The sequence below is a fragment of the Caretta caretta genome, chromosome 6 (genome assembly GCF_965140235.1).
Source record: "Caretta caretta isolate rCarCar2 chromosome 6, rCarCar1.hap1, whole genome shotgun sequence".
NCBI lineage: Eukaryota > Metazoa > Chordata > Testudines > Cheloniidae > Caretta > Caretta caretta.
Window position 1 is genome coordinate 99,958,400 of NC_134211.1, and position 25,185 is coordinate 99,983,584.

The 25,185-nt window shown below is 42.5% G+C and overlaps 1 protein-coding gene across 3 annotated transcripts in view; it reads right to left on the reverse strand.

Annotated features, from left to right (window-relative positions):
* Positions 1 to 464: 464 nt before the first annotated feature.
* The window catches only part of NRDE2 (NRDE-2, necessary for RNA interference, domain containing), an 80,761-nt gene continuing 56,040 nt past the window's right edge, over positions 465 to 25,185 (reverse strand). For 2 of the 3 annotated variants that reach the window (XM_048855801.2, XM_048855800.2), the window contains exons 10-14: positions 20,731 to 21,114; positions 18,603 to 19,531; positions 16,514 to 16,652; positions 3,817 to 3,888; positions 465 to 3,159 (exon numbers count right to left, since the gene is read on the reverse strand). In XM_048855801.2, the coding sequence (XP_048711758.2) occupies positions 3,034 to 3,159; positions 3,817 to 3,888; positions 16,514 to 16,652; positions 18,603 to 19,531; positions 20,731 to 21,114 (1,650 nt within the window). In that variant the 3' untranslated portion in view covers positions 465 to 3,033. Of the gene's footprint in view, positions 3,160 to 3,816; positions 3,889 to 16,513; positions 16,653 to 18,602; positions 19,532 to 20,730; positions 21,115 to 25,185 lie in introns of those variants that run through there. The other variant, XR_007357399.2, reaches the window with a different exon arrangement.

Below are 25,185 nucleotides of genomic sequence, written 5' to 3' on the forward strand. Positions count from 1 at the left end.
CAGCCCAGGCAAAATCATGGAAAGACTGATACGGGGTGCAATCAGTAACAAATTAAAGGATGGTAGTGTAGTTGATGACAGCATGGTTTTATGGAAAAATAACTCGTGACACAAAGCTAATTTTTCTTGATGAAATTACAAGCCTGAATAATAAAAAGTAATTCAGAATATGGCATGCTTAAGACTTCTGTAAGGTATTTGACTTAGAACTGGACAACATTCTGATTGAAAAATTAACAATATAAAGAATACCAATGGAACGTAATCCATGAAATGGATTACAAACTGACAAATCTCAAAAAGTAAATTGTAAATGGAAAACCATCATCCAAGAGGCTATTTCACATGGGATCCTGCAGGAATCTGTTGTTGGCCCAATGCCATCCAATATCTTTATCAGTAATCGCAAAGAAAATATAAAACCATTTCTGTTAAAGAAGACACTAAAATTGGTGAAATGGTAATGAAGGCCAGGTGAGTTTTATAAAGCAATCTGGATCACAAAATAAGCTGGGCTCACTTGAACATGTGTTTTAATACAGCCAAACTGCCAAGAACACAGAATGTAGGTCACACTTACACAATGAGGAACTGTATCTTGGAAAGCAGTGACTCAAATAGATTTAGGGTCATGGTGCACAACCAACTGAACATAAGCTACCAGGTTAAAGCTGTGGTTAAGAGGGCTAACACAGATACATAAGCAGGAGAAATATCATGTAAGAATAAGGAATGGCAATTACATCTGCATACAGCACTGTACAGTAAGTTCATGGAACTGGGGGCCAGCCAGCCATTGTTGCTGCTCTTAGTCTTCAGGTGCGGAGAAAAGGGTCTGGGGAAATGGGCTTGCACCCACCACCCCCAACCTGCTTACACTTACACTTCTCAGAGGGTGGAGTGGAGTCAATGACTTGCTCTTATGCATGAGAAATGAGACCCATGAAATCACAAACGTTCTAGCTCTAGTGCTGGGAGAGGAGGAGCAGGGTAAAGTGAGCTAGAAGGCGAGAAAATGGACAAGTGTGAGCAAGAGGATGAATGTAGGGAGAGAGGCGGAGAATAATATAGAGCAGGAGCTCCAGGAACTTCCCCATCCCATGGGAGAAAAAGCAAAGCAATGTAGCAAAGCAGAAACAGACCTCCAAGGGTGGGCAGACTCTAGGCATGCCAGATCCTCTTCCACACCCCTACCATTGGCCACATCTCAAAGGGGAACAGAGAATGAGTGACTCAATTTTTGATCCACCAAAGAAACAGAAAAGTTAGAGTCTGACCTCTCTTTCTTCACCCACCACCCAGTAACAAGCTGCTAGCTCTAATTTGAGTGTTCCTGCCATCTCTCAGACTCACATGAAACTGGGGTTTTAGAAGTAATGGATTTTTTAAAAAGAAAAATAGCACTGAATCCATTAATTTTGAAACAAAAATGTGGCCATACTTGCACTTAATCAGAGTGATAATATGAGGCTAAATTTACTAAGTAAAGCAATTTAAGATCTTCAGTAAAAGTTGCTACAGAAGTATTATAAAATTTAAGAACATGGTCAAACATTTGCACATCCCCATCTCTATTCAAAATACGTTCACAACATGGATAAATGAATTACAATGCAAACTAAAATGGACTTAGTCTGTGCTGCAATGCTAACAGATCTCATCAGCTGACCAGGGTTGGGCTGGACAGGAGCCCTCCATGGTGTATCTCATTGCGGCAGAGATAAGTATAAGTGATTGAGTAGCTCGCACTCTTCCTTCACAGTCGATACAAAACCAATACCCCATATGATATTAAAGGGCTCTGCTGTTGGAGGTAGTTTCTTTCACAGATGAAAACTCAGATCCTCATCATTTGCAGTCTCAACAACAAGGGTGCGAAATCCAGTGTCTTGTTCATATTTTAGCACTTTCTATATAAGTAAATTCCCTATTTATTTTCGTCTGAACATAGTAACATTACACATTTGTTTATAATGGGAAGTGGAAAAAATATGCTATACACTGTTAAACAGTTGCCATATTCCATCTTATATCAGTGTCGACTAGCCTGTAAAGTACAGAGTTGCTATAAACAGTCTAATATCCTGAGCAGTCACCTTAGCAAGCGGCACCTCAAAACAGAATTACCGTTTCTTTCTCTCATGACAATTACCCAATGTATGTTGGGAGTACAGGGAAGTTAATTATAATAGCTTGCGTATTTAAAACAAAACAAAAACTTACTGCTAGAAAAAATCTAGGTATTAAAAATAAAGATGTATACATTTTCCTCACCAAAATTAACATTTAAAAAATAAAAAATCCAAGTTCCAATGAAATTAAAATATTTAAGTATGTTTTTCATAAATATTTACATTAGAATTGTCATATCATGTACACATGCAAAGACAAAGCTGATAAAAGCCAAAACTTGTTTGACAAGTTAACAGTTTATCAATTGAGCTAATTGTTGCTTGGATATTTTTTCAAGAGTTTTACTTATCTTCTTGTTTTGTACAGAAAGCAAGATACTGGAACATACGTGGATATTTATATATACATCCACACCAAGCAGGACATATTTAGCCTGTTGACAGCAGCAGATTGTAAAGGGTACATTTGGCAGATGTTTACTTCCTGTGCTGCCTAGCAAATTGTAGTAGGCATGTCTTGACATTCCACTGAATTCAAGGGAATGGCTGTATTAAACTGTAGCATACGAGTTGTAGATGGGGTCCAACAGCAAATTAATTAACGGTAAGTATCATTTTGTGGATTTCGCTGCACTTTCCAGAAAAACAGATGTATTTACATGTGTAAAGCAGCCCACTACAAGATGTGGAACAAATTCTAGGGTATTTACAGCTAGTGGTGTGGCACAGTAATAGCAAAGTTTTTAACAAATTATTCTTAGTAAGAAAAGTATGTGCATAGTCCGTTGAAGTCCCAGTCAGAGATAATGGTTGAAGACCATTATAGTTGGTCTTTTGGACATCAAAATTCCCTTTTTTGTTTGTTTTTTCTTTTTCTTGTTTGTTCTTGCACCATCTTCTTTTAATCTTCCAGTAGCAATTCCAGTTCTTCTATAGGTACCCTTACTCTCAATTCTTTTTCAGTCATTAGATCTAGGGTCTCTTGCAGTTGATCTGGAAAATACTCTATTGCATCCATATACAGCACCTATGAATACAATTTAAAAAAAAGAACATTTACTCAGACATTTTTCTGTTCAAGAAAGAGGGACTAGACAGAAAGGAGTACATACAACTAGCAGATGCAACCAGCATTTCAGCATACGTATAAGAAAGAATAAAGATAGGGGTATGGACTATAAATGACTAGGTCTCTTATTCAGCATCCAAATGTAGAGTCTGAAATGTGCTGAATCTCTTGAAGCTCCTTTTAATTTCAATGGGAGTCATAGGTGCTCGCCAATTTATTTATTTATTTTCTGCAATTCTCTGAATTCCTTCTAATTTGTCTTCTACATATTTCTGCTACTGACATACTCAGAATTAAACACGGTACTCAGAACACCATCTCTCCGGGGTCACAGGGAGGGGGATCGTCTCCATGCTTTATACAATACAATTCCTCAACTTATGAAACTGAAAACTGCACTGGCCACTTTATTTATTTATTGTTTACCCTGCAAATTGACCTCTCATTTGTAGTCAATCTTTGGTATCTTTTGACAGTAAGAGTTCCCCCAGCTTTCATTCTTTTCCCACATATGTAGCATGGCTAATTACATCCTAAACTTTTCAAATTTATTTCTATAAAAATCTTCATTTCTTGATGATCAATTTAAATTTAAAAACAAAACAAAACACTTACCTTTGCCCAGGGACAGTTCTGAAGGGCTTTATAAAACAGTCCTTTGCTCCTTTCTTTATCTCCTAGAGAAAACTGTGAGGGGAAAAAAATCCATATTTCAAATAAAATGGGGCTGCTGAAGTGATATTTTATGTCTTCTTAGAAGCAGAGAAACAACCATGCAAAAGTTCAGACAGAGGTTCCCTGGTGAGGAGTCCTTTATGAACAGACTGTATAATAGGCATACATGTAATATGGTATATTATATTAATGGACTATGATATGAGCAATGCCTTTATGAGGTAGGAGTTGGCCCTTCATAACTCACAAGTGGCGGAGTGAAACAGAAACATCAAAGAATGACTAAGAACCTGTTTGACTTTTCACTTGCAAGACAGCACTTCTCTAATACTGCAGTCAAAGGTTAGCATTAAGCAAGAACACAACTCATGGCATGGAAGCATGGGGCTCCAAGGCAAGTACATTAGCAACTGAGCTATACTATCTTTTCCTGCTAATCTCTAAATACTGTGTCATCCTAACTTTTCTCTCTCCTTAAAAAACTAGAATATCTAATTGTTCCATTTCCAGATTTTCCTCAATTCCAAATTTGCTAAGAAGTACCCTCCATTTGTCCATACAACGTTAGTATACTTCTATTTGTAAGCAAGTAATAATATTTAAATGCACAACAATATTTGCATTTTATAAAGGGGTTAGATAATTCTATCACGTGCCTACAAAAGCGACAGTCCACAAAAAATGTGTGCGGGAATGATAGTGCACATAGTTTCACACATACAGCAGGAGAAAGGGTTGCGGTCTTCTTGAAAATGTAGACCCTTTTGTTTGCAAAAATTAACTTTGCATCTGTGATAAATTTGGCAGGTCTAGCTATACAATTTATAAATTCTGTGTGAGATTATGAACAGTCTATCTTTAGCAGACTGCAAACTCCATTTTGAATATCTGGGGGTAGCTGTCTCCTCTGCTGTACTTTTGCCTCCATAATGGACAAAAATCCCACAGGGGAGCGATACAGGGTTGACAAAGGTTCATTAACTCGGGATGGTCCTCTATGCAAATATAAATATAATTGAAAACAGATAGGCTCCCACCCAGAAGTGGTTTGTCAGAGGAGGGCACCTGGCAACAAAGTCACCTAATAAGGGTTTAAGGTCACCTGACAGAGACTAGACAGTGATTAAAGGACAGGAGTTGAATGATTTGAGATCTTTAGTCACTTACAATAGGTATGGATACTTGGTGAAAGTGTCAACAAAAAAACCTTGCTGGAACTATGGAGAGCAAACTGGCCCAGTTTTATCATACATCATCTTTACTGAAGAATCTTATATGGTATTTACAAGAGCCATGTATAAAGCTTTCACCACATCAATTCCAACAGGTTGTTATAATGTCTACATTCTCTATCTAGATAAGGAGCATGCAGAATTCCTTAATCAGTATGAAGAAAGTCATGATCCAGACATCACCACACACCTTGAGACAGCTTGAATATTTCTAGAAGAGCAAGATGAGAGCAGGTTAATATGGAACTAAACACCTCAAGATCCAGCCACAAAGCCAGGGCATTAATCAGAAAACTTGGTGCTGCTCAGCAGCCTCCAGCATAGTGCCAACACCCAGTCTATCCAAACAGCATTGCTACCCACCTGATAAATGTTGCAAAGGCAGATAAGGACAAAAAGTTTGAAGGAGAGATGAAGAAATAATGACGGCACTAGAAACAGTGCATATCTAAAAGTGAAGACTTCAGCCTTTTGCCACAGATGAAACAGAAAGGGCGATCAAAACACTGAAAACAGATGATGCTAAGGGCTTGGTAATAGCTCAGCTGAATTCCTGAAGAGCCTGGGAAAAACTAGCAAACACTGAGTAGCCATTTTGCTATCCAGAGTCATGTAGCATTCGATGTAAGAGTCATCTAGAAGAATAAAAAGCCTAAGATCTGGCACAGGACAAAAGATAATAAATAGTCTTGCCAAAACCTGAGAAAGACAATCGAGTTGCAGCATATTACCACAACCCCATCTCTTTGTTACGATGTGTGTACAAATTACTTGAAAGGCTTATCCTTCAGAGAATTGCTCCCACCCCTTGTCCTGAGCGTAGATGAAACAGGTTTCACACCAAACCACAGTATCTGTGGTTAAGTGCTGGCACTCACTGCCTACATCACGAATGGCTTCCAGACCAGGTAGAGGACAGGTCCTAGACTTTGCTGCTGCATATAACACGATCTGGCATACAGGCTTAAGGTGCAAAGTGTCATTGGTCATACCATGATGGGCTGTCACAGGTGTGGAACTGCTGCTGAGAGGCCACCAGTTCCAAGTTTCACATGGACAAAAAAACAGCTCCTGGAGGTCCCAAAACAATGGTATACCTCAGGAATCAGTTCTAGCACTGGTTTCAGAGTAACAGCCATGTTAGTCTGTATTCGCAAAAAGAAAAGGAGTACTTGTGGCACCTTAGAGACTAACCAATTTATTTGAGCATAAGCTTTCGTGAGCTACAGCTCACTTCATCGGATAACTATCCAATGCCACGCACAGATGAACTATTAGAGAAACTGGGACGGGCCCAGTTCATCTCTACCTTGGACTTAACCATGGGTACTGGCAGGTACTGCTAGATGAATCTGCCAAGGAAAGGTCAGCCTTCACCACACATCTCGGGTTGTATGAATTTAATGTACTCCCTTTCGGGCTGCGAAATGCACCCACCACCTTCCAAAGACTTGTAGATGGTCTCCTAGCGGGATTAGGAGAATATGCAGTCGCCTACCTTGACGATGTGGCCATATTTTCGGATTCCTGGGCAGACCACCTGGAACATCTACAAAAAGTCCTTGAGCGCATAAGGGAGGCAGGACTAACTGTTAAGGCTAAGAAGTGTCAAATAGGCCTAAACAGAGTGACTTACCTTGGACACCAGGTGGGTCAAGGAACTATCAGCCCCCTACAGGCCAAAGTGGATGCTATCCAAAAGTGGCCTGTCCCAAAGTCAAAGAAACAGGTTCAATCCTTCTTAGGCTTGGCCGGTTATTACAGACGATTTATATCGCAATACAGCCAAATCGCCACCCCACTGACAGACCTAACCAAACAGAAACAGCCAAATGCCATTCAGTGGACCGAAAAGTGTCAGAAGGTCTTTAACAAGCTTAAAGCGACACTCATGTCTGACCCTGTACTAAGGGCCCCAGACTTTGACAAACCGTTCCTAGTAACCACAGATGCGTCCGAGCGTGGTGTGGGAGCAGTTTTAATGCAGAAAGGACCTGATCAAGAATTCCACCCTGTAGTGTTTCTCAGCAAAAAACTGTCTGAGAGGGAAAGCAACTGGTCAGTCACTGAAAAAGAATGTTACGCCATTGTCTACGCTCTGGAAAAGCTACACCCATATGTTTGGGGACGGCGTTTCCACCTGCAAACTGACCATGCTGCACTGAAGTGGCTTCACACCGTCAAAGAAAATAACAAAAAACTTCTTCGGTGGAGTTTAGCTCTCCAAGATTTTGATTTCGACATCCAACACATCTCAGGAGCTTCTAACAAAGTGGCTGATGCACTCTCCTGTGAAAGTTTCCCAGAATCAACTGGTTAAAATCGTCCTTGAGATGTAGAAAATATTGTTAGTCTTTATGTACTTGGTAGTATATTTAGAGATGCATGTGTCTTATTAACTCTGTTTTTCCTAGAGCTCCCGGAAGAAATCCCTGCCAGTTTTCACCCTAGCTGAGATTTGGGGGGCATGTCATAAATATAAAGGGAAGGTAAACCCCTTCAAAGGTAAACCCCTTTGAAATCCCTCCTGGCCAGGGGAAAGCTCCTCTCACCTGGAAAGGGTTAAGAAGCTAAAGGTAACCTCGCTGACACCTGACCAAAATGACCAATGAGGAGACAAGATACTTTCAAAAGCTGGGAGGAGGGAGAGAAACAAAGGGTCTCCGTCTGTCTACATGCTGTTTCTGCCGGGGATAGACCAGGAATGGAGTCTTAGAACTTTTAGTAAGTAATCTAGCTAGGTACGTGTTAGATTATGATTTCTTTAAATGGCTGAGAAAAGAATTGTGCTGAATAGAATAACTATTTCTGTCTGTGTATCTTTTTTGTAACTTAAGGCTTTGCCTAGAGGGATTCTCTGTGTTTTGAATCTAATTACCCTGTAAGGTATCTACCATCCTGATTTTACAGGGGGGATTTCTTTATTTCTATTTACTTCTATTTTTATTAAAAGTCTTCTTGTAAGAAAACTGAATGCTTTTTCATTGTTCTCAGATCCAAGGGTTTGGGTCTGTGGTCACCTATGCAAATTGGTGAGGTTTTTTATCCAACATTTCCCAGGAAAGGGGGGGGGGGTGCAAGTGTTGGGAGGATAGTTCATTGTTCTTAAGATCCAAGGGTCTGGGTCTGTAGTCACCTAGGCAAATTGGTGAGGCTTTTTACCAAACCTTGTCCAGGAAGTGGGGTGCAAGGTTTTGGGAAGTATTTTGGGGGGAAAGACGTTTCCAAACAGCTCTTCCCCAGTAACCAATATTTGTTTGGTGGTGGTAGCGGCCAATCCAAGGACAAAGGGTGGAATATTTTGTACCTTGGGGAAGTTTTAACCTAAGCTGGTAAAGATAAGCTTAGGAGGTTTTTCATGCAGGTCCCCATATCTGTTTCAAAGGGAACATGAAAGACAGATAGAACTCATGCGGCTGAAGAAGGAGGAGAAGGAACAAGAAAGGGAGGCAGCGAGAGAGGCAGCGAAAGAGGCAGAACAACACCAAGCGGCTGCTCACAGGAGAGCTATGGAAGCAAGGGACAAAGAACTGGAGGAGAAGGAAAAAGAGAGGAAGTATGTGGAGGAGATAGAGAAGATAAAGGCTCAGCAGAATATCCCAACAAACCCTAGCAATCCTTCTCCAAGTACCACTTCCCATCCCAGAAAGTTCCCCACCTACAAGACAGGCGATGATACTGAGGCCTTCCTAGAAAATTTTGAAAGGGCCTGCCTTGGGTACAACATCTCTACTGACCAATACATGGTAGAGCTGAGGCCGCAGCTCAGTGGACCCTTAGCTGAGGTGGCAACTGAAATGCCTAAAGAACACATGAACAAGTATGAACTGTTTAGATCCATGGCGAGAGTCAGAATGGGGATAACACCCAAGCAATCTCGTCGGAGGTTCAGAGCCCTAAGGTGGAAACCAGACGTGTCATTTACCCGACATGCCTACCACATTGTGAAACATTGGGATGCCTGGATATCAGGAGCAAGTGTGGAATCTCCAGTAAATTTGCCCTTCCTAATGCAAATGGAACAATTCTTAGAGGGGATTCCTGAGGAAAGATACATCCTAGATGGGAAGCCCAAAACTGTAATCGAGGCAGGAGAGATTGGAGCCAGATGGGTGGAGGTGGCAGAGAAGAAGAAAACTGGTCGCAGTTGGAGCGGAGACCAGAAGGGACCACCCCAGACCACACCCTATTACCGGGGGCCGCCCAAGGCCCCACCTACCTCCCAAAGAACCCTCCAGACCCCTTATCGTCCCACCACGCCATTCTCCAGCAACCCACCTCGCCCCAGTGACCCGTCAGCTGGACGATATTTTAAATGTAACGAGCTGGGGCATGTAAAGGCCAACTGCCCCAAGAACCCCAACAGATTACAGTTCATTGCACCGGAATCACACCAGAGGTCCGCAGGCCCAGATACCTCCCAGATACCCTTGGAGCGGAGGGAAACTGTGAGTGTGGGAGGGAAGAAGGTCACCGCGTGGAGGGACACTGGAGCACAAGTGTCAGCTATCCATGCTTCCTTAGTGGACCCCAATTTAATCAACCCAGAGATCCAAGTGACGATTCAACCCTTCAAGTCCAACTCTTTCAATTTGCCTACAGTCAAGTTGCCGGTCCAGTACAAGGGCTGGTCAGGAACGTGGACTTTTGCAGTCTATGATGATTATCCCATCCCCCATGCTGTTGGGGGAAGACTTGGCCAATCATGTGAAGCAGGCCAAGAGGGTGGGAACGGTCACCCACAGCCAGGCTAAACAAGCCATGAGGCCTAGCTCTGTTCCGGAAACTTCTATCAGGACCCGGTCAGAGGTGATGGACCCGGACCCCAGGCCAATGTCTGCAACAGCAGTAGTGGATCCAGTCCCAGAGACCCAGACGGAACCAATCCCAGAACCGGAACCAGCCGAACAACCAACACCAGACCCATTGCCAGCACTGAATCCAGTACTTGCAACCTCAACACCAGAGGGCCCCACCAAACCTGAACTGGCAGCAGCCAATAACCCTACACAAGAGGCTCAGCCGGAGCCTGAATCCCAACATAGTGCACCCACGGAGAGCGGTTCACAGTCAACGGAAACAGCTCCATCCCCTACATCAGTTCCTCATGGGATTGTGGACCTATGCTTGGTCCCTCTGGAAGCGATGTCTCCAACATCAAGGGAACAGTTCCAGACCGAACAGGAGGCAGATGAAAGCCTCCAGAGAGCTTGGACGGCAGCATGGAGCAACCCATCGCCTCTCAGCTCTTCTAATCGATCCAGGTTTGTTGTAGAAAGAGGACTTTTATACAAGGAAACTCTTTCTGGTGGACACCAGGAAGACTGGCATCCTCAGAGACAGTTGGTAGTTCCAACTAAATACCGGGCCAAACTCTTGAGCTTAGCCCACGATCACCCTAGTGGCCATGCTGGGGTGAACAGGACCAAAGACCGTTTGGGGGGGGGTCATTCCACTGGGAGGGAATAGGCAAGAATGTTTCTACCTATGTCCGGTCTTGTGAGGTATGCCGAAGAGTGGGGAAACCCCAAGACCAGGTCAAAGTCCCTCTCCAGCCACTCCCCATCATTGAGGTTCCATTTCAGCGAGTAGCTGTGGATATTCTGGGTCCTTTTCCGAAAAAGACACCCAGAGGAAAGCAGTACATACTGACTTTCATGGATTTTGCCACCCGATGGCCGGAATCAGTAGCTCTAAGCAACACCAGGGTTAAAAGTGTGTGCCAGGCACTAGCAGACATTTTTGCCAGGGTAGGTTGGCCCTCTGACATCCTCACAGATGCAGGGACTAATTTCCTGGCAGGAACTATGGAAAACCTTTGGGAAGCTCATGGGGTAAATCACTTGGTTGCCACTCCTTACCACCATCAGACAAATGGCATGGTGGAGAAGTTTAATGGAACTTTGGGGGCCATGATACGTAAATACGTAAATGAGCACTCCAATGATTGGGACCTAGTGTTGCAGCAGTTGCTCTTTGCCTACAGAGCTGTACCACACCCCAGTTTAGGGTTTTCCCCATTTGAACTTGTATATGGCCGTGAGGTTAAGGGGCCACTGCAGTTGATGAAGCAGCAATGGGAGGGATTTACACCTTCTCCAGGAACTAACATTCTGGACTTTGTAACCAACCTACAAAACACCCTCCGAACCTCTTTAGCCCTTGCTAAAGAAAACTTACAGGATGCTCAAAAAGAGCAAAAAGCCTGGTATGATAAACATGCCAGAGAGCATTCCTTCAAAGTAGGGGACCAGGTCATGGTCTTAAAGGCGCTCCAGGCCCATAAAATGGAAGCATCGTGGGAAGGGCCATTCACAGTCCAGGAGCGCCTGGGAGCTGTTAATTATCTCATAGCATTCCCCACCTCCAACCGAAAGCCTAAGGTGTACCATATTAATTCTCTAAAGCCCTTTTATTCCAGAGAATTAAAGGTTTGTCAGTTTACAGCCCAGGGAGGAGACGATGCTAAGTGGCCCGAAGGTGTCTACTATGAAGGGAAATGTGCTGGTGGTGTGGAAGAGGTGAACCTCTCCATGACCCTTGGGCGTATGCAGCGACAGCAGATCAAGGAGCTGTGCACTAGCTACACGCCAACCTTCTCAGCCACCCCAGGACTGACTGAACGGGCATACCACTCCATTGACACAGGTAATGCTCACCCAATTAGGGTCCAACCTTACCGGGTGTCTCCTCAAGCTAGAACTGCTATAGAACAGGAGATCCAGGATATGTTACAGATGGGTGTAATCCGCCCCTCTGGAAGTGCATGGGCATCTCCAGTGGTTCTAGTTCCCAAACCAGATGGGGAAATACGTTTTTGCGTGGACTACCATAAGCTAACTGCTGTAACTCGCCCAGACAACTATCCAATGCCACACACAGATGAACTATTAGAGAAACTGGGACAGGCCCAGTTCATCTCTACCTTGGACTTAACCAAGGGGTACTGGCAGGTACCGCTAGATGAATCTGCCAAGGAAAGGTCAGCCTTCACCACACATCTCGGGCTGTATGAATTTAATGTACTCCCTTTCGGGCTGCGAAATGCACCCACCACCTTCCAAAGACTTGTAGATGGTCTCCTAGCGGGATTAGGAGAATATGCAGTCACCTACCTTGACAATGTGGCCATATTTTTGGATTCCTGGGCAGACCACCTGGAACATCTACAAAAAGTCCTTGAGCGCATAAGGGAGGCAGGACTAACTGTTAAGGCTAAGAAGTGTCAAATAGGCCTAAACAGATACTTTTCATCCTCTTCACAAATGACCTTCCCTACACCACAGCCAGGCCTTTTATCTATGCAGACATCATCTGTCTGGCAGTGCAGGACCAGGATTTCAGTCACCTAGACAAAGTCTTCAATGCAGATATGAGAAAGTTGGCCCACTACTGTAAAAAATGGAGACTCTAAGTGTCAAAGACCGTTTCCGGCTGTTTGATCTAAACCACACATAAGGCCAACAAACAGCTCAACATCTTCCTGAATGGACTCAGACTGAACAACAACATAATGCCTGTGTATCTAGGTGATACACTGGGCCACACCTGGACATGCAAGGAATACCTTATCAAGACCCCACTGCAAATAAAGACAAGAAATGTCCTGATCAGCCAGCTATCCATTTCAAACTAGGGAACCAATGCAAGGTCACTAAAAAGTTCCAGGCTTTCCCCATGCTATTCTGTAGCAGAATATTGCTCCCCATTGTGGCTTAGCCCCTCTCACATAGGACTAGTGGACATGCACCTGAATGAAATTATGTATATAGTAACTGGTACCATGAGACCAACCAACCTGGCCTGGTTGCCGATCCTGTCCTATATTGCCTTCTGCTATCAGTTGACAAGTCACCTTACAGAATCTGGGTCTAACACTAATTACAGAGGTCTCTAATCCACCAATCTACCATTTTAGCTCAAGGCACCCAATTTGCACAATTCCTTTTAAGGAACCTCAATGTCACCTGCAGGCAGCATACTAGGAGGCAAGAACAAGCTTTCAACATAGCCTATCTCATGACAGATCCAACAGTCCAGTTCCCTAGTTTTGACTTTCCACACCATCTGTGAGCAAAGCTCAATTGCTTCAGATGTAGAGTGATAAGATATACTTCTAGTGACCATAAGTAGGGCTTTCATGACTCCCCCCATTGGCGCTGTGGCCAAGAAGATATAGATCATATACTTGCAGGCTGCATCTGTCAGCAAGAGCTGCCTGGTTTCCTCATGGACTTGCACAATGCCCTTCCCTCAGTTATTAAATGGTTAAGACACTTAGACTGGAACATCTATGTAAATGAATGACTGGAACATCTTTGTAAATGCAATCGTAACCAGCACAAGATATGAGAAGCTGCTGCAGGAACCTGATGAGGTAGGGCAAGCCCTGCCTATCTGAACACAGATGGGTCCCCAAGAACTCCCAAAGGAAGGCTGAACTAAAGTGAGCATATGTTCAGGTTGTTTGTTGTTTTCTATATGATCTGTACTCTGTGTATTTCTTGTGCTTTAGCAAGGAGTGCTTTAGAATTCTGTGTAGCGCCTGTGTATTTAACAGTTACACCTACCACGGGGCCCCTTGAAGAAGTAAACCAGAAGGCTCACACTTCTGTGTGGCATTCTGGGAGAGGGTAGGTTCAAACTACAAGGGGAGATAGAGAGTTAAGCACCGGTTCCAATGATGAGGCAGTGGGCTGTGTGATCTCAGTGGGGATGACAGAAGATCTGCACCCTGAGAGCATGCTCAGAAGCTGTAAGACTGTCCCTGTTCACTATGCCTGGGCTCTGTTCAGATTTAAAACAAACAGGATCTAGCAGCTGAATCCCCTCACAGCAGTCTGATGAGTGGCCAAGAGGGGGCTGCTCATCAGAACCTGTGATGGTATCTAGCTAAAGGAAGGTAAATCCTCTTCCTAGAAATGCCAGCTTGGATATCTGATGGGGCAAGTACAGAACACAACAGAAGAATAAAAGGCTACAGCTTTGAGTGCATTAGTTGGCTAGTCTCCTTATTCGGTCATCATGTATATGTAAAGATTTTAATAATTTCTTGTGAAGGGAATATTTTGAATTGGCCAGGTTTGAAAATAACTTTACATAGAGGGAAATCTGTGGCAAATCTAGATCTAAACAATGCCTTCCTACACCAATAATTTACAAAAGTTCCTTGGGGTCTTCAAGGAGCAGGAGATTCTTCAACTGTAAGTGATTTAACATTTTCACTTGGTCTCACTACATTAACGATGCTATTAAGATCAACAGGTTTTGTGCTGAAGTGCAGGAGTTCTGTTTCACATAGATGAAATATTTGTAGATACTGATTGGGTTCTTTTGGATCACTAAACCTTTTATACTGTGTGGTGAGATTTATGAATGCTAGATAGCAACACACTTCATTTACTTGTCACAACTGAGAACTAAAATTTACATCTCCTGTTGTTCAGCAAACAACTTGCAATATCATTCTGCCTCTAATTCTTTCTCAAAGAATAAATGGGATTTTAGGGGAAGGAGAATACTGATTCAAAATCCAACTGAATTACTGATTCTGTTAAAGATGGAGAAATACCTTGTTGAAAATACTTAAGACTGAATGAACTAAACACATCACATGATCTGACAAGATCTACAGGACTTTCTGGTGACAATGGACAGACATAACATTTACTTTTAAGTGGTAATATCTGCAGAGCTGAACATTACTAAATAATTGGTTTTACCCCTCAAGAAGCTTTTTGGTGCCATCGATGTTAAGTGAAGAATTATTATTGAGTCTTATTCTCATCTGACACCAATAACTCTTCCACAAATGAAAATGTAAAGATCACATTTTATCATAGTTAGCATTTTTATCATTCAGACACACGTGGTCCAAATGTGAAATCAATTTTTGTTTAGCGTTGGGGATGTGATACTGGCAGACCGGGCCTCACTGAACACTGACAAATACATAGCTGGAAACCAGTCCAGCTTACCTATGGGTTAAGTTCAGAATAAAAAAGCCCCCCTTTATCTTCCTTTTCTGAAAAGCTTGAACCAAAAAGTTGGGGAATGGAACATTTAGAGCAGCGGTTCTCAAACTTTAGCAACCTGAGGACCCCCATTTTGATTTTAAATTTTTCACGGACTCCCCAAAGGCCCCACCCCTGCCCAACCTCTTCCTGCCCCCTCCCATGAGCGTGCCCCGGCCCCACTCCTCCCCCTCCCTTCCAGTGCCTCCTGCACACCACTGAACAGCTGTTCTCCGGCGTGCAGGAGGCACTGGGAGGGAGGGGGAGGAATTGATCAGTGTGGCCGGCAGCCCCAGACATGACTTGTGGACCCCCTGGAATACCCTTGTGGTCCCGCAGGGGTCCACGGACCCCAGTTTGAGAAACCCTGACTTAGGGAAGTGATACAAGAGGGGTTCAGAGATCAGATCACTTTCAAAATAAAAAACGGGATTAAACTTTTTATAAAGAAGTGCCCAGCCCACTATGGCCATCTCAGCAGACATTTCCATTTTGACTTTACCAACAAAAACAAACTCTACTGGAGACATAACCATAATTATCGCATATAGCTAGTAAAGCAGCTACAGCTTAATCTTCAAGACCTTAAAGATCCTTATCTGCTGTCAACTGAGTTGACTTCTATAATTTTCCTGTTTGTTCTTCCCCTTTCCTTAACTTCTGTCCACCTACCTTTAAACTGCAAGCTCCCCATAACAGGGACAGTCCATTCCTGAATGTCTGAAAAATTCCTACCACATTGTGGCCACTGTCATAAGCAAACAATAATAATACTTAGTATCTCTTACTTGCTAAAACTATGTTGCAAGGACATTACAACTCTTCACTAAACCAAGACAGTTTAAATCAGCAGTTCTCAAATTAGGGGGCTGCAAACAGGTTTCAGGGGGTTTGGTGAGCCCCACTGCCCCACAGGGGCCAGAGTCCCGAGCCCTGCTGCCTGGAGCTGACGCCCGGATCCCCACTTTCCCACTGCCTGGGGCTGAAATTGAAGAACACTGAAGCTGCAGAAAACAACTGTTTTTCTGCATATAAAAGCCTGAGCAACTGAGCTTTGCAGGGCCCCGGGCAATTGCCATGCTTGCTACGGGCCCCAGCTTTTATATGCAGAAAAACAATTGTGACACAGGTGGGCAGTGGAGTTTTTATAGCATGTTGGGGGGAGCCTCAGTAAGAAAAAGGTTGAGAATCCCTGGACTAAATGACTGAACAGCATTTCCTCAAATAGTCCCTTCTGTAGGAACTGATATGACTAATATGTCCATCAAACTTCAAGATGATAAATGTAAGCATCTTTCAACCCACCCATACCATATAGTGCCCACTGTTAATCAGAAATTCCAAATATGGTAAGTATAATAAAACTGAGCCCAAACACTATTCTAATCTCACCAGAAAATTCAAATACATTCTCCACAACAACGGACAATGGGCACCGTTTTCACTCTGAATTGCGTGTTCAAATAAAGTTTTGATCCGATTTTTTAATCCAGTTTCAGGAATTGTTGAATATATTTCTCCAACATCTACTCTGAAACAGAAAAGAAAACAATATATACATGAGGTAAACAACTGTGTACTTATACAAGAAGGCAAGAGTAATTTCACTGCTTCCATTCCACAGAAAATGTATTAGGAACTTCATGCTACTTTCTCTGTTAACATTATCTGCTGTCAGACTAAACTGATTTGGAATATATGCTGGTCCAACTGGCATTTTAATATATAAATCAAGACCCAATGAGGTATTTATTTTTCTTTGTGGAGAGGATGTCTGGCATATCAAAGTAATTATCACTCTAAACTCAGAGTTGAGAAAAATTATCATTTTTTCTAGGTTATAATATCCTAATTCAGTGTAACCTGAGGGTACCTACGGATTCTAGTCTTCACCCAGCATGACATATCACTATTCTTCAGACATTTTAGCATATACGTTAGAAGTAAATAAAACAAGGCTTTTAGCATCAACAATAGTAACACGTTTAAAAAAAATCAACATATGCTCTCAAGATTACGCAACATATTTAAATTGTCTAATGTGTTCTGCACATTCTGTTCTGCATTCAGAAACATACTGAAGAATGAATAACAATCGTTTAAGTAACTAATAAAAATAGCGTAATTAACACAGAATGCTGAAAACAACACAAAAACATCAGTGATCAGAGATGAAATATTTTTGACACCATTTAAGAAGCAACACTGTAGTCAGCCTCAATCACCTATAGGTGCAAGTTCCCATAACGAATCACAATGGAGTCTGGGGGGTGAATTAAAAGGCCAAAACAAAAACTTAATTAAGAATAGGTTTGCATTCAACTAACAAGGCTGGGGGGGTGCATTTAGCACATAAACAAACTATACTAGCATACAAAAAAAAAAAAAAAGTTAGTGACCTTCCATTTTGCTAGCTCCTTCTCCGTTCTCTAGAAATTTCCCAAAATACATCTTTAGCAAACCTGAAAGAGCACGTAGAGTTTGTAGAGGCTAAAAAGAATCTTGAAAAAGACTAGAGATTCTATTTACTGAATTCCTCTTATTCCTCATTAGTGGGGGCATTCAACATATTTTGTGCATAATTAATTAATCATTTGTATCTTTGTCCTGTAATAGTCAACTGGAATTTATACAAATGGATAATACAATCTGCACAAAGGTGTCTGGGTTAAAGACGACTTCATTCAGGAAAGAATGAAATACTGCAGGGAAAGTAATCTGACCGAAGGCAAAAGGCAAACACCGACAGCACTGAGCTGCAATCATCCATTTTTTAAAAGCTCGTAATATTCTGATCTCTTCTCCATTACAGCACCAGGTCTCCTTGATCTCCCTCTGCGTGGCAGTGATTCAGATTAAATCACTTAATGTGTTCAGATGATGTAAAATGAGCATTGTGGGCTTTTCATTTATTAAAACAGTCCAACTAGCACACTAGGCAATTCTTTGCTCACTATCAAAGACCTGAGAATTGCCCCTGTCCTCTGAAGGAAGAAGGCATGGGCTATTCTCAAATTTCCACCAATGAGCAAAGATTAATCTGATATTTATGATAGTCAACTGGTGATTTAAAGAGACTTCTTGTTACAACAGTCAAAATACAGTGTCCAGACTGCAACCAACAGCAAGTTCTAAATTGCAACATGCTGTCTTCCTTTACATTTTATCACAAAGTATTACAATTTATGACTTCATTATACTGACAGCTCAAGAACAAGACTGTCACTTGTGTGGTTTGAGAAAATGTTTGAGGGCAGTGTGATCCAACAGAAAGACTATGGGACAAGAGTCAGGAGATTTACATTCTATTCATGATTCTGCCACTGATTCACTGAGAGATCTTGAACAAATACCCTCTCCAAACCTCAGTTTCCTCATCTGTAAAGATAATGACAGTACCCACCCTCCTTGGTAAAGTGATTTGATAGCTACAGATGAAGAGTGAAGCGGACAGTATTATTTTTGTCTCGAGTTCTATTACCTCTGAACATTCTCAACAAGCTTCTTTCTCATCTCCTCTGCTTGGATTGCAAACAGCCACGGCTCTAGGGACTTAGCAGACCTTGTGACACTATCAAAAAATCTTCGTGCTTTGCTAGCATTGTGAGACTTGCTTTGGATCTGGATATATGACCTCCAAAGAGACTGGTTGCTAGGATACAGCTTCAAAGCTTCCGTTAGTGCCTCTCGCAGTGGATTTAAAGGGTAAATGCTAACTTTCATATGGTACCTGAGTAAATTTGTGTGCATGAGTGTGACTGCTTCAAGAGCAGTGGGGAAATTATGAATGCCAAGATTTTCTCCAATACCTTCAAACTTCCGTGAAGCAGAACCTTTAAGCTTTTCAGAAATATGTCTACATATTAATACAGCAGCATCAATCCCAACAGTCAAATACTGGAAAAGTGCATAACAACCAACTAAACTAACCAGTTGGTTAGAACTGCTGACCTGATCCCAATTAGAGACTGGACTTTCATTTAAATAATCTTGCAACGCATGCTCATATGCCTTCCGAGCTTTCAAGATATTCACAGATAACACGTGCCCAGGATAAGGTACATATGGCCCACTTTCAGCCAGTTTGGTCAATATATGTACAGCACGTGACATAACAGTTTCCTCCAGACTCTCTAGTAGCTCCACTTCCAGTGAAGCATAAAGCAGGCTCAGACTACAGAGTTGGGTATTTCTCATTCCTTCAGTTCCTGCCAAGCAAAGAGCTGTATCAAATACTTTTCTAGCATCTTCTGTGTTGCCAAGTAACCATTCCAAGTAGGCATACAGTTTCCAGAGGGAAAGGTTGTTTCGGTTTTCAGATGCCTTAAGGAGATTCTTGGCTAGTTTTTTGCTTTTCTTTCCCTGTGACTTCAGTTTCTTCTTGTTTTTTGCTTGGAGACATTGACCAACCTGCATGGAAAATTGACAGAACAAAATTTGGAGGAAAAAAAACAACAAGAAAAAACAACAACCCATAGTTATATTTGGGTTCATTATTCTATTTCTGTATTCTTTAGCATCACTAGCCCATTAAAGATTACTGAGTCAACAGCATTTCCCATAGGCACAACCACTGGGAGGATGGGAGGGAAAAATGCCCTCATCACCTTAGCTTCGCTCTTATGCAAAAAAATTAATCTGTTTCCCTCCCCATCCTGGGCCACCAGCCAGCTGATGTCATATGTCACTTATACTGCAGGGAGTGGTTGTAAGGAACAGAGAATCAGCAAAGAGAAACTGAGGCCTTCTCCACACCAGGATTTTTAGCCACCAGTGCAGCTACACTGCTGCAAGCCTCTATTGTAGACTCAGATGTGACTGTAAACCCATTACTTACCAATGTGCTTTACTATGGTTCAAAACTGTGATAAGACATACCAATGCGTCATACCTACAGCTAGGGATCTTCACTGGTGAAGCTATACCAAAGGCTAAAAACCCCTTTGTAGGCCTAAAAAAGACTGAATCCTTTGCCAAGTGTCAGATCTGTTTGCTGCAGGTGAATACCACTCCCTATCAAGCTGCCTTCACATGCATTCCACACATATTAGTGTTTCTTGACAGGCAATTTGGGGAGACTTTGCAAAGTGCTGAAAATGTTATTACAATTTAAAGCAAAGAAACTCTCACTTTCCTCTGCCCCACTATTCTTTGTCAACCTCCCAAAAAAAATACTCAATTTATATAGGTTCATCATTCTTATTGACACATTTTTTACTCTTATTATAAGTTTAAAGGGGGTTGTAAAATTATTACAAGGAGCTCTTGCCTCTCTAATTGTGCATTTTGTATAACCACCACTTATGGACTCTCTCTAGCATACACAAAGTATTACACAACAATAGACAATGTAACATGTATCTAAGAATGTAGAAAAATTATACTATTTTTCAAAGAATAACATGTTATTGTGTAATTATAGACAACTGTGATACATATGCATAAGTGAATGGAGTTAAAGCTGAGTACACCACCTTAACTATAGCTTTTCCTGACATTTGAGTGCTCAACCTTCACTTTATCTTAATGTTGCTTATTTTAATGGTATAAAAATGTACACAATAAAACTATAAGCCACATTGAGAGACAGTGCACAAATATTTAATTACCTTTAAGATTTCATATTGTAGCCAACAGACAGAAAGGTTTGACTTTTCCTTTCCTGAAAATAATGGCAATATTAAATGAAAGACATTCTGTATGAACTCCTCTCCTTCCTTACTGTGTCCTATGTGCTGTCTCCCTCTGGTCATTGTGTCCATATGGCCAATACTATTGACTCCAGAAAGCAGCGAGTCAAAAGAAGTCAGCGGCCTTTCAGACTGCCCATTGTCAAAGATGTTGTTCTCATCCATTGCGATATAGAGATTTGAAGGAAAGAGACTACACCCACATGGAACTCCCAAGAATTGCAGAAATGAGTACAGCAGCTGAAACTGAAGATCTGGACTAGAAAGTCTGATTAAAGATGGCCCAAGATCATCAAACAATACCTAGAAAAAGGAATAAAACAGTTAATTTAATTATAATTCAACCAAATAAGTCTATAATTTATCAAGCATCTTTCTGAGTTAAATGAAGATTTTCAAAAATGAATATGAAATGGTGATGGAACTTGATTCAAATTAAGAAAAACAAGGCAAATTAGACGAGTAATAGCCCCCTTCCAGAGAGGACTGCAGACCCAATCTGCAGATAACAGACTTCTACAGTTCTGGATTAGTGAAAAGAGTGCAGGGGAGGTGGGGGAACAGAGAGCACAAATAGCTCGAGCTCCTTCCCTCTCCTGGTACAACTCCAAAGACAGCCACAATGCTGCAGGCAGCTCTTTGAGAACGGGGCTGACTAACAAAGATAGCAGCTCTACACTCCTCAATATATGCACATGACCAAGGGGACTGGGGACATGGAGTGCTGCTAGTACCGGAGGCAAGTGCTGAGGGACGTGACTGCAGCAGCCTTTAAAGAAAAATGTATGGTATTATGATTGCTGCTAGTGAGCAAACTCCTTCCAGCACTCATGGAGCTATTATGCCTTCTTCTTCCCTAGGCAGGCAAAGAGTCCCCCAGCCACTATTGCTTAGTGCTTTGTCTCTGCATACCTGCACACCAAGGAGCAGAAGAATGGTATTAACAAGGCAATGGCCAAGTTCACTGTCTATTTAGAACCCTTTGGGCAACAGTAACATTGCCAAAATCACATCAGTTTCATGCTGCTTGAAAAAGCAATGAATGACAAAGAGGCAGGCACTCAGCTATTCACAAGGAATGAGAACACAACTGGAAGAATGGTAAAGAGGCTGTGGGAGAGGCAGAGTAATGGACACCCTCTCCACTTCTTACAGCAGTTAGGGAGGTCTGGAAAGGAGAAAAGAGACAGAAAGATTACTTACCTGTACAGTAACTGGAGTTCTTCAAGGTGTTTCATCCCTATGGGTGCTCCATGTGAGGATTTGCATATGCCCATGCACTCTTGATCAGAGATTTTTATCATTAGTCCATGGGTCCACACTTGCACCCTACACATTCTCATGCTCTTATATAAGGGTACAAGGATGGGTGGACCCCCACACCACTCCAGTTCCTTTGCAACCACAAAGTCCAAAGCAGAGGGGAAGGAGAGTGGGTAGTGGAGCACCCATATGGACAAAACATCTCAAAGCACTCCACTTACTGTACAAGATAAGTAATCTCTCCTTCATATTTTTGTCCCGATGGGTGTTCCATGTCAGAAGATTCCAGAGCAGTACCCCAATTAAGGAGGAGAGTGCTGAGGAGACAAATTCACTACAGATCATTGATGAGTTTGTTCTAAGGCTTCATCAGTTCTAGAAGCACATGCAATAACATACTGCTACAATATAGCATGTGCACCGAAGACCAGGTGGCAGCCTTGTAAATATGCGAGATGGATATGTTCTTCAGTAACGCCACTGAGGTAGACTGAGCCCTGATGGAATGGGTAATCACCCTTGGTGGAGGATGCACCCCAAAGGCTTTGGAACGGGTCAAAATATATCTCAAAAACCCATTCAAACAGACTGAGTGGAAATTGGATACTCTTTCATTCTTTCTCCATGGGAAATAAAGGGTCTGAAGGAAGCCCTAAAGGGCTTAGTCCTATCAAGGTAAAAAGCAAGGGCTCTCCTTACATCAAGTGTGCAGAGACTAACTTCCTCTCTCAAGAAAACACCAGCAGACATTCTGATTAATGTGAAATTCTGATGAAAGTTTAGGTAGGAAGCAAGGATGGGTATGTAAAGTCCCTCTACTGTGACAGAACACTGCACAATGGCTCAGCCATAAGATCTCCTAGTTCTCCTACTCCTCTGGCCAGGATAATGGCTATTAGGAATGTGGTCTTAAAGTATATATGAAATGGGAACAGCTCCCCATAGGTTCAAATGGGGATTTTCTCAGGACATTGAGGACTAAATTGAAATCCCATGGTGGAGTAGGTTCTTAGACAGGAGGAAAAAGGTTAAACAGACCCTTAATTAATCATGCAGTCATTGGGTGAGCAAACACTGAAATCCCTCGGGGGGGGGGGGGTAAAAGGCTCTACAGGTGAACATTAATTGAGCTCAGTGATAAACCTATGGTTTTACATTTAGCAGGTAATACAGAACGTGCATGAGGAGCAACTTGCGAGAAGATATGGACAGTTGGGAACACCACCCTTGGAAATGTTTCCACTTCTGCAGGTAACTTATCCTTGTGGTGGGTTGTCTACTGTTCAGCAATACGGTTTGAACTTCTGGAGGGCAATCCTGTTCTATGCCAGATAGCCATTGAGGAGCCAGTCCTTGAGTTAAAGTGATGAGAGATTGGGGTGGGTCATGGTGCCAGATTCCTGGGTCAGAATATTCACTGTCAGAGGAAGGCTAAGAGGCAGTCGCAGGTAATAGGTGCACCAGATCTGGGAGCCAGACCTGTCTTGGCCATGATAGCGCTGTAAGGATGGTCACAAATCTCTCTTTTTTCAATTTATTCAGGAGCTTGAGAAGCAGTGGCATGGGAGGAAGGATTAAGCATTTAGCAGAATGTAAGGCCAAGGGGTAAGGAAGGTGCCTCTCAGTGAGTTGGAAGCACCGGTATTTTGTGTTGAATGGTGTTGTGAAGAAATCGATCTCTGGGAAGCCGTAGGTGCGACAAATATGCTGAAATACTGCATCGCTCAACTCCCATGCAAGGTCTTGACAGAAATGCCTGCTCATGGAGTCCACTGTGGTGTTCTGTGGCTCTGGCAGATAAACTGCCGAGATCTCTATGTGACAGGATATGCACCAACTCCATAATTTTATGGATTCTAACTACGAGGACTGGGATCTTGCTTCTCCTTGACAATCATTATACTGTAGACCCACTGTCCAGCATTACTCTGACCAAGTGGCCTCTGATGCTGGATAGGAAGCAATGGCATGGATACTAGACTGCTCTGAGATGGAGAATGTTAATATGGAGACACATCTGCTGGAGAGTTCATCTGCCTTGGGCTGTGAAGTCCCAGAAATGGATGCCCCAGCTGATCAGGGAAGCATCCGTGGTGGTGATCTTTGTGGAGGCTGGATAAGAGAATGCAACTCCCACACAGACCTTCTGAGGATCCTTCCAGCAGTTGAAGGAGTCAAGAACACTCTGAGGTATTGACACCTGCTTGGACAGATTATGCTTATTAGGGGTGTAGACAGCCCTGAGGCAGGCTTGAGGACATCAGAAATGTTATGAATGTACAGGCTGCCATGTGGCCTAGGAGTAGAAAACAAGCCCTTGCTGTTGTTTGTGGGCTCTGCTATAGTGTGGGAATGAAATCATAGAGAACCTGTATGTGGACTGGTTTCAGAGTAGCAGCTGTGTTAGTCTGTATTCGCAAAAAGAAAAGGAGTACTTGTGGAACCTTAGAGACTAACAAATTTATCTGAGCATAAGCTTCCGTGAGCTACAGCTCACTTCATTGGATGCATGCAGTGGGAAATACAATGGGGAGATTTTATATACACAGAGAACATGAAACAATGGGTGTTACCATAAACACTGTAACGAGAGGAGTGTGTCTGGTAACACCCATTGTTTCATGTTCTCTGTGTATATAAAATCTCCCCACTGTATTTTCCACTGCATGCATCCGATGAAGTGAGCTGTAGCTCACGAAAGCTTATGCTCAAATAAATTGGTTAAGTCTCTAAGGTGCCACAAGTACTCTTTATGTGGACTGGTACCCTCTGGAGTTTTGGGAGTTTAGAGCAGCTCCCATGAGAGGACGAAGGATATGCCCTTCCAGCTTGACTGTGAAACACTGATAACTACTCTCTTGGAATGGTTTTCCAACCAGTTATGCACCCAGCTAATAGTAGCTCCGTCTCGGTTGTATTTCCCTAGTTGATGAGAATCATGCAAGACAGTATCAAAAGCCTTACTAAAGTCAAGATATACCACATCTACCACTTCCCTCCGCCCCCATACACAAGGCTTGTTACCCTGTCAAAGAAAGCTATTAGGTTGGTGTGACATGATTTATTCTTGACAAATCCATGCTGACTGTTACTTATCACCTTATCTTCTAG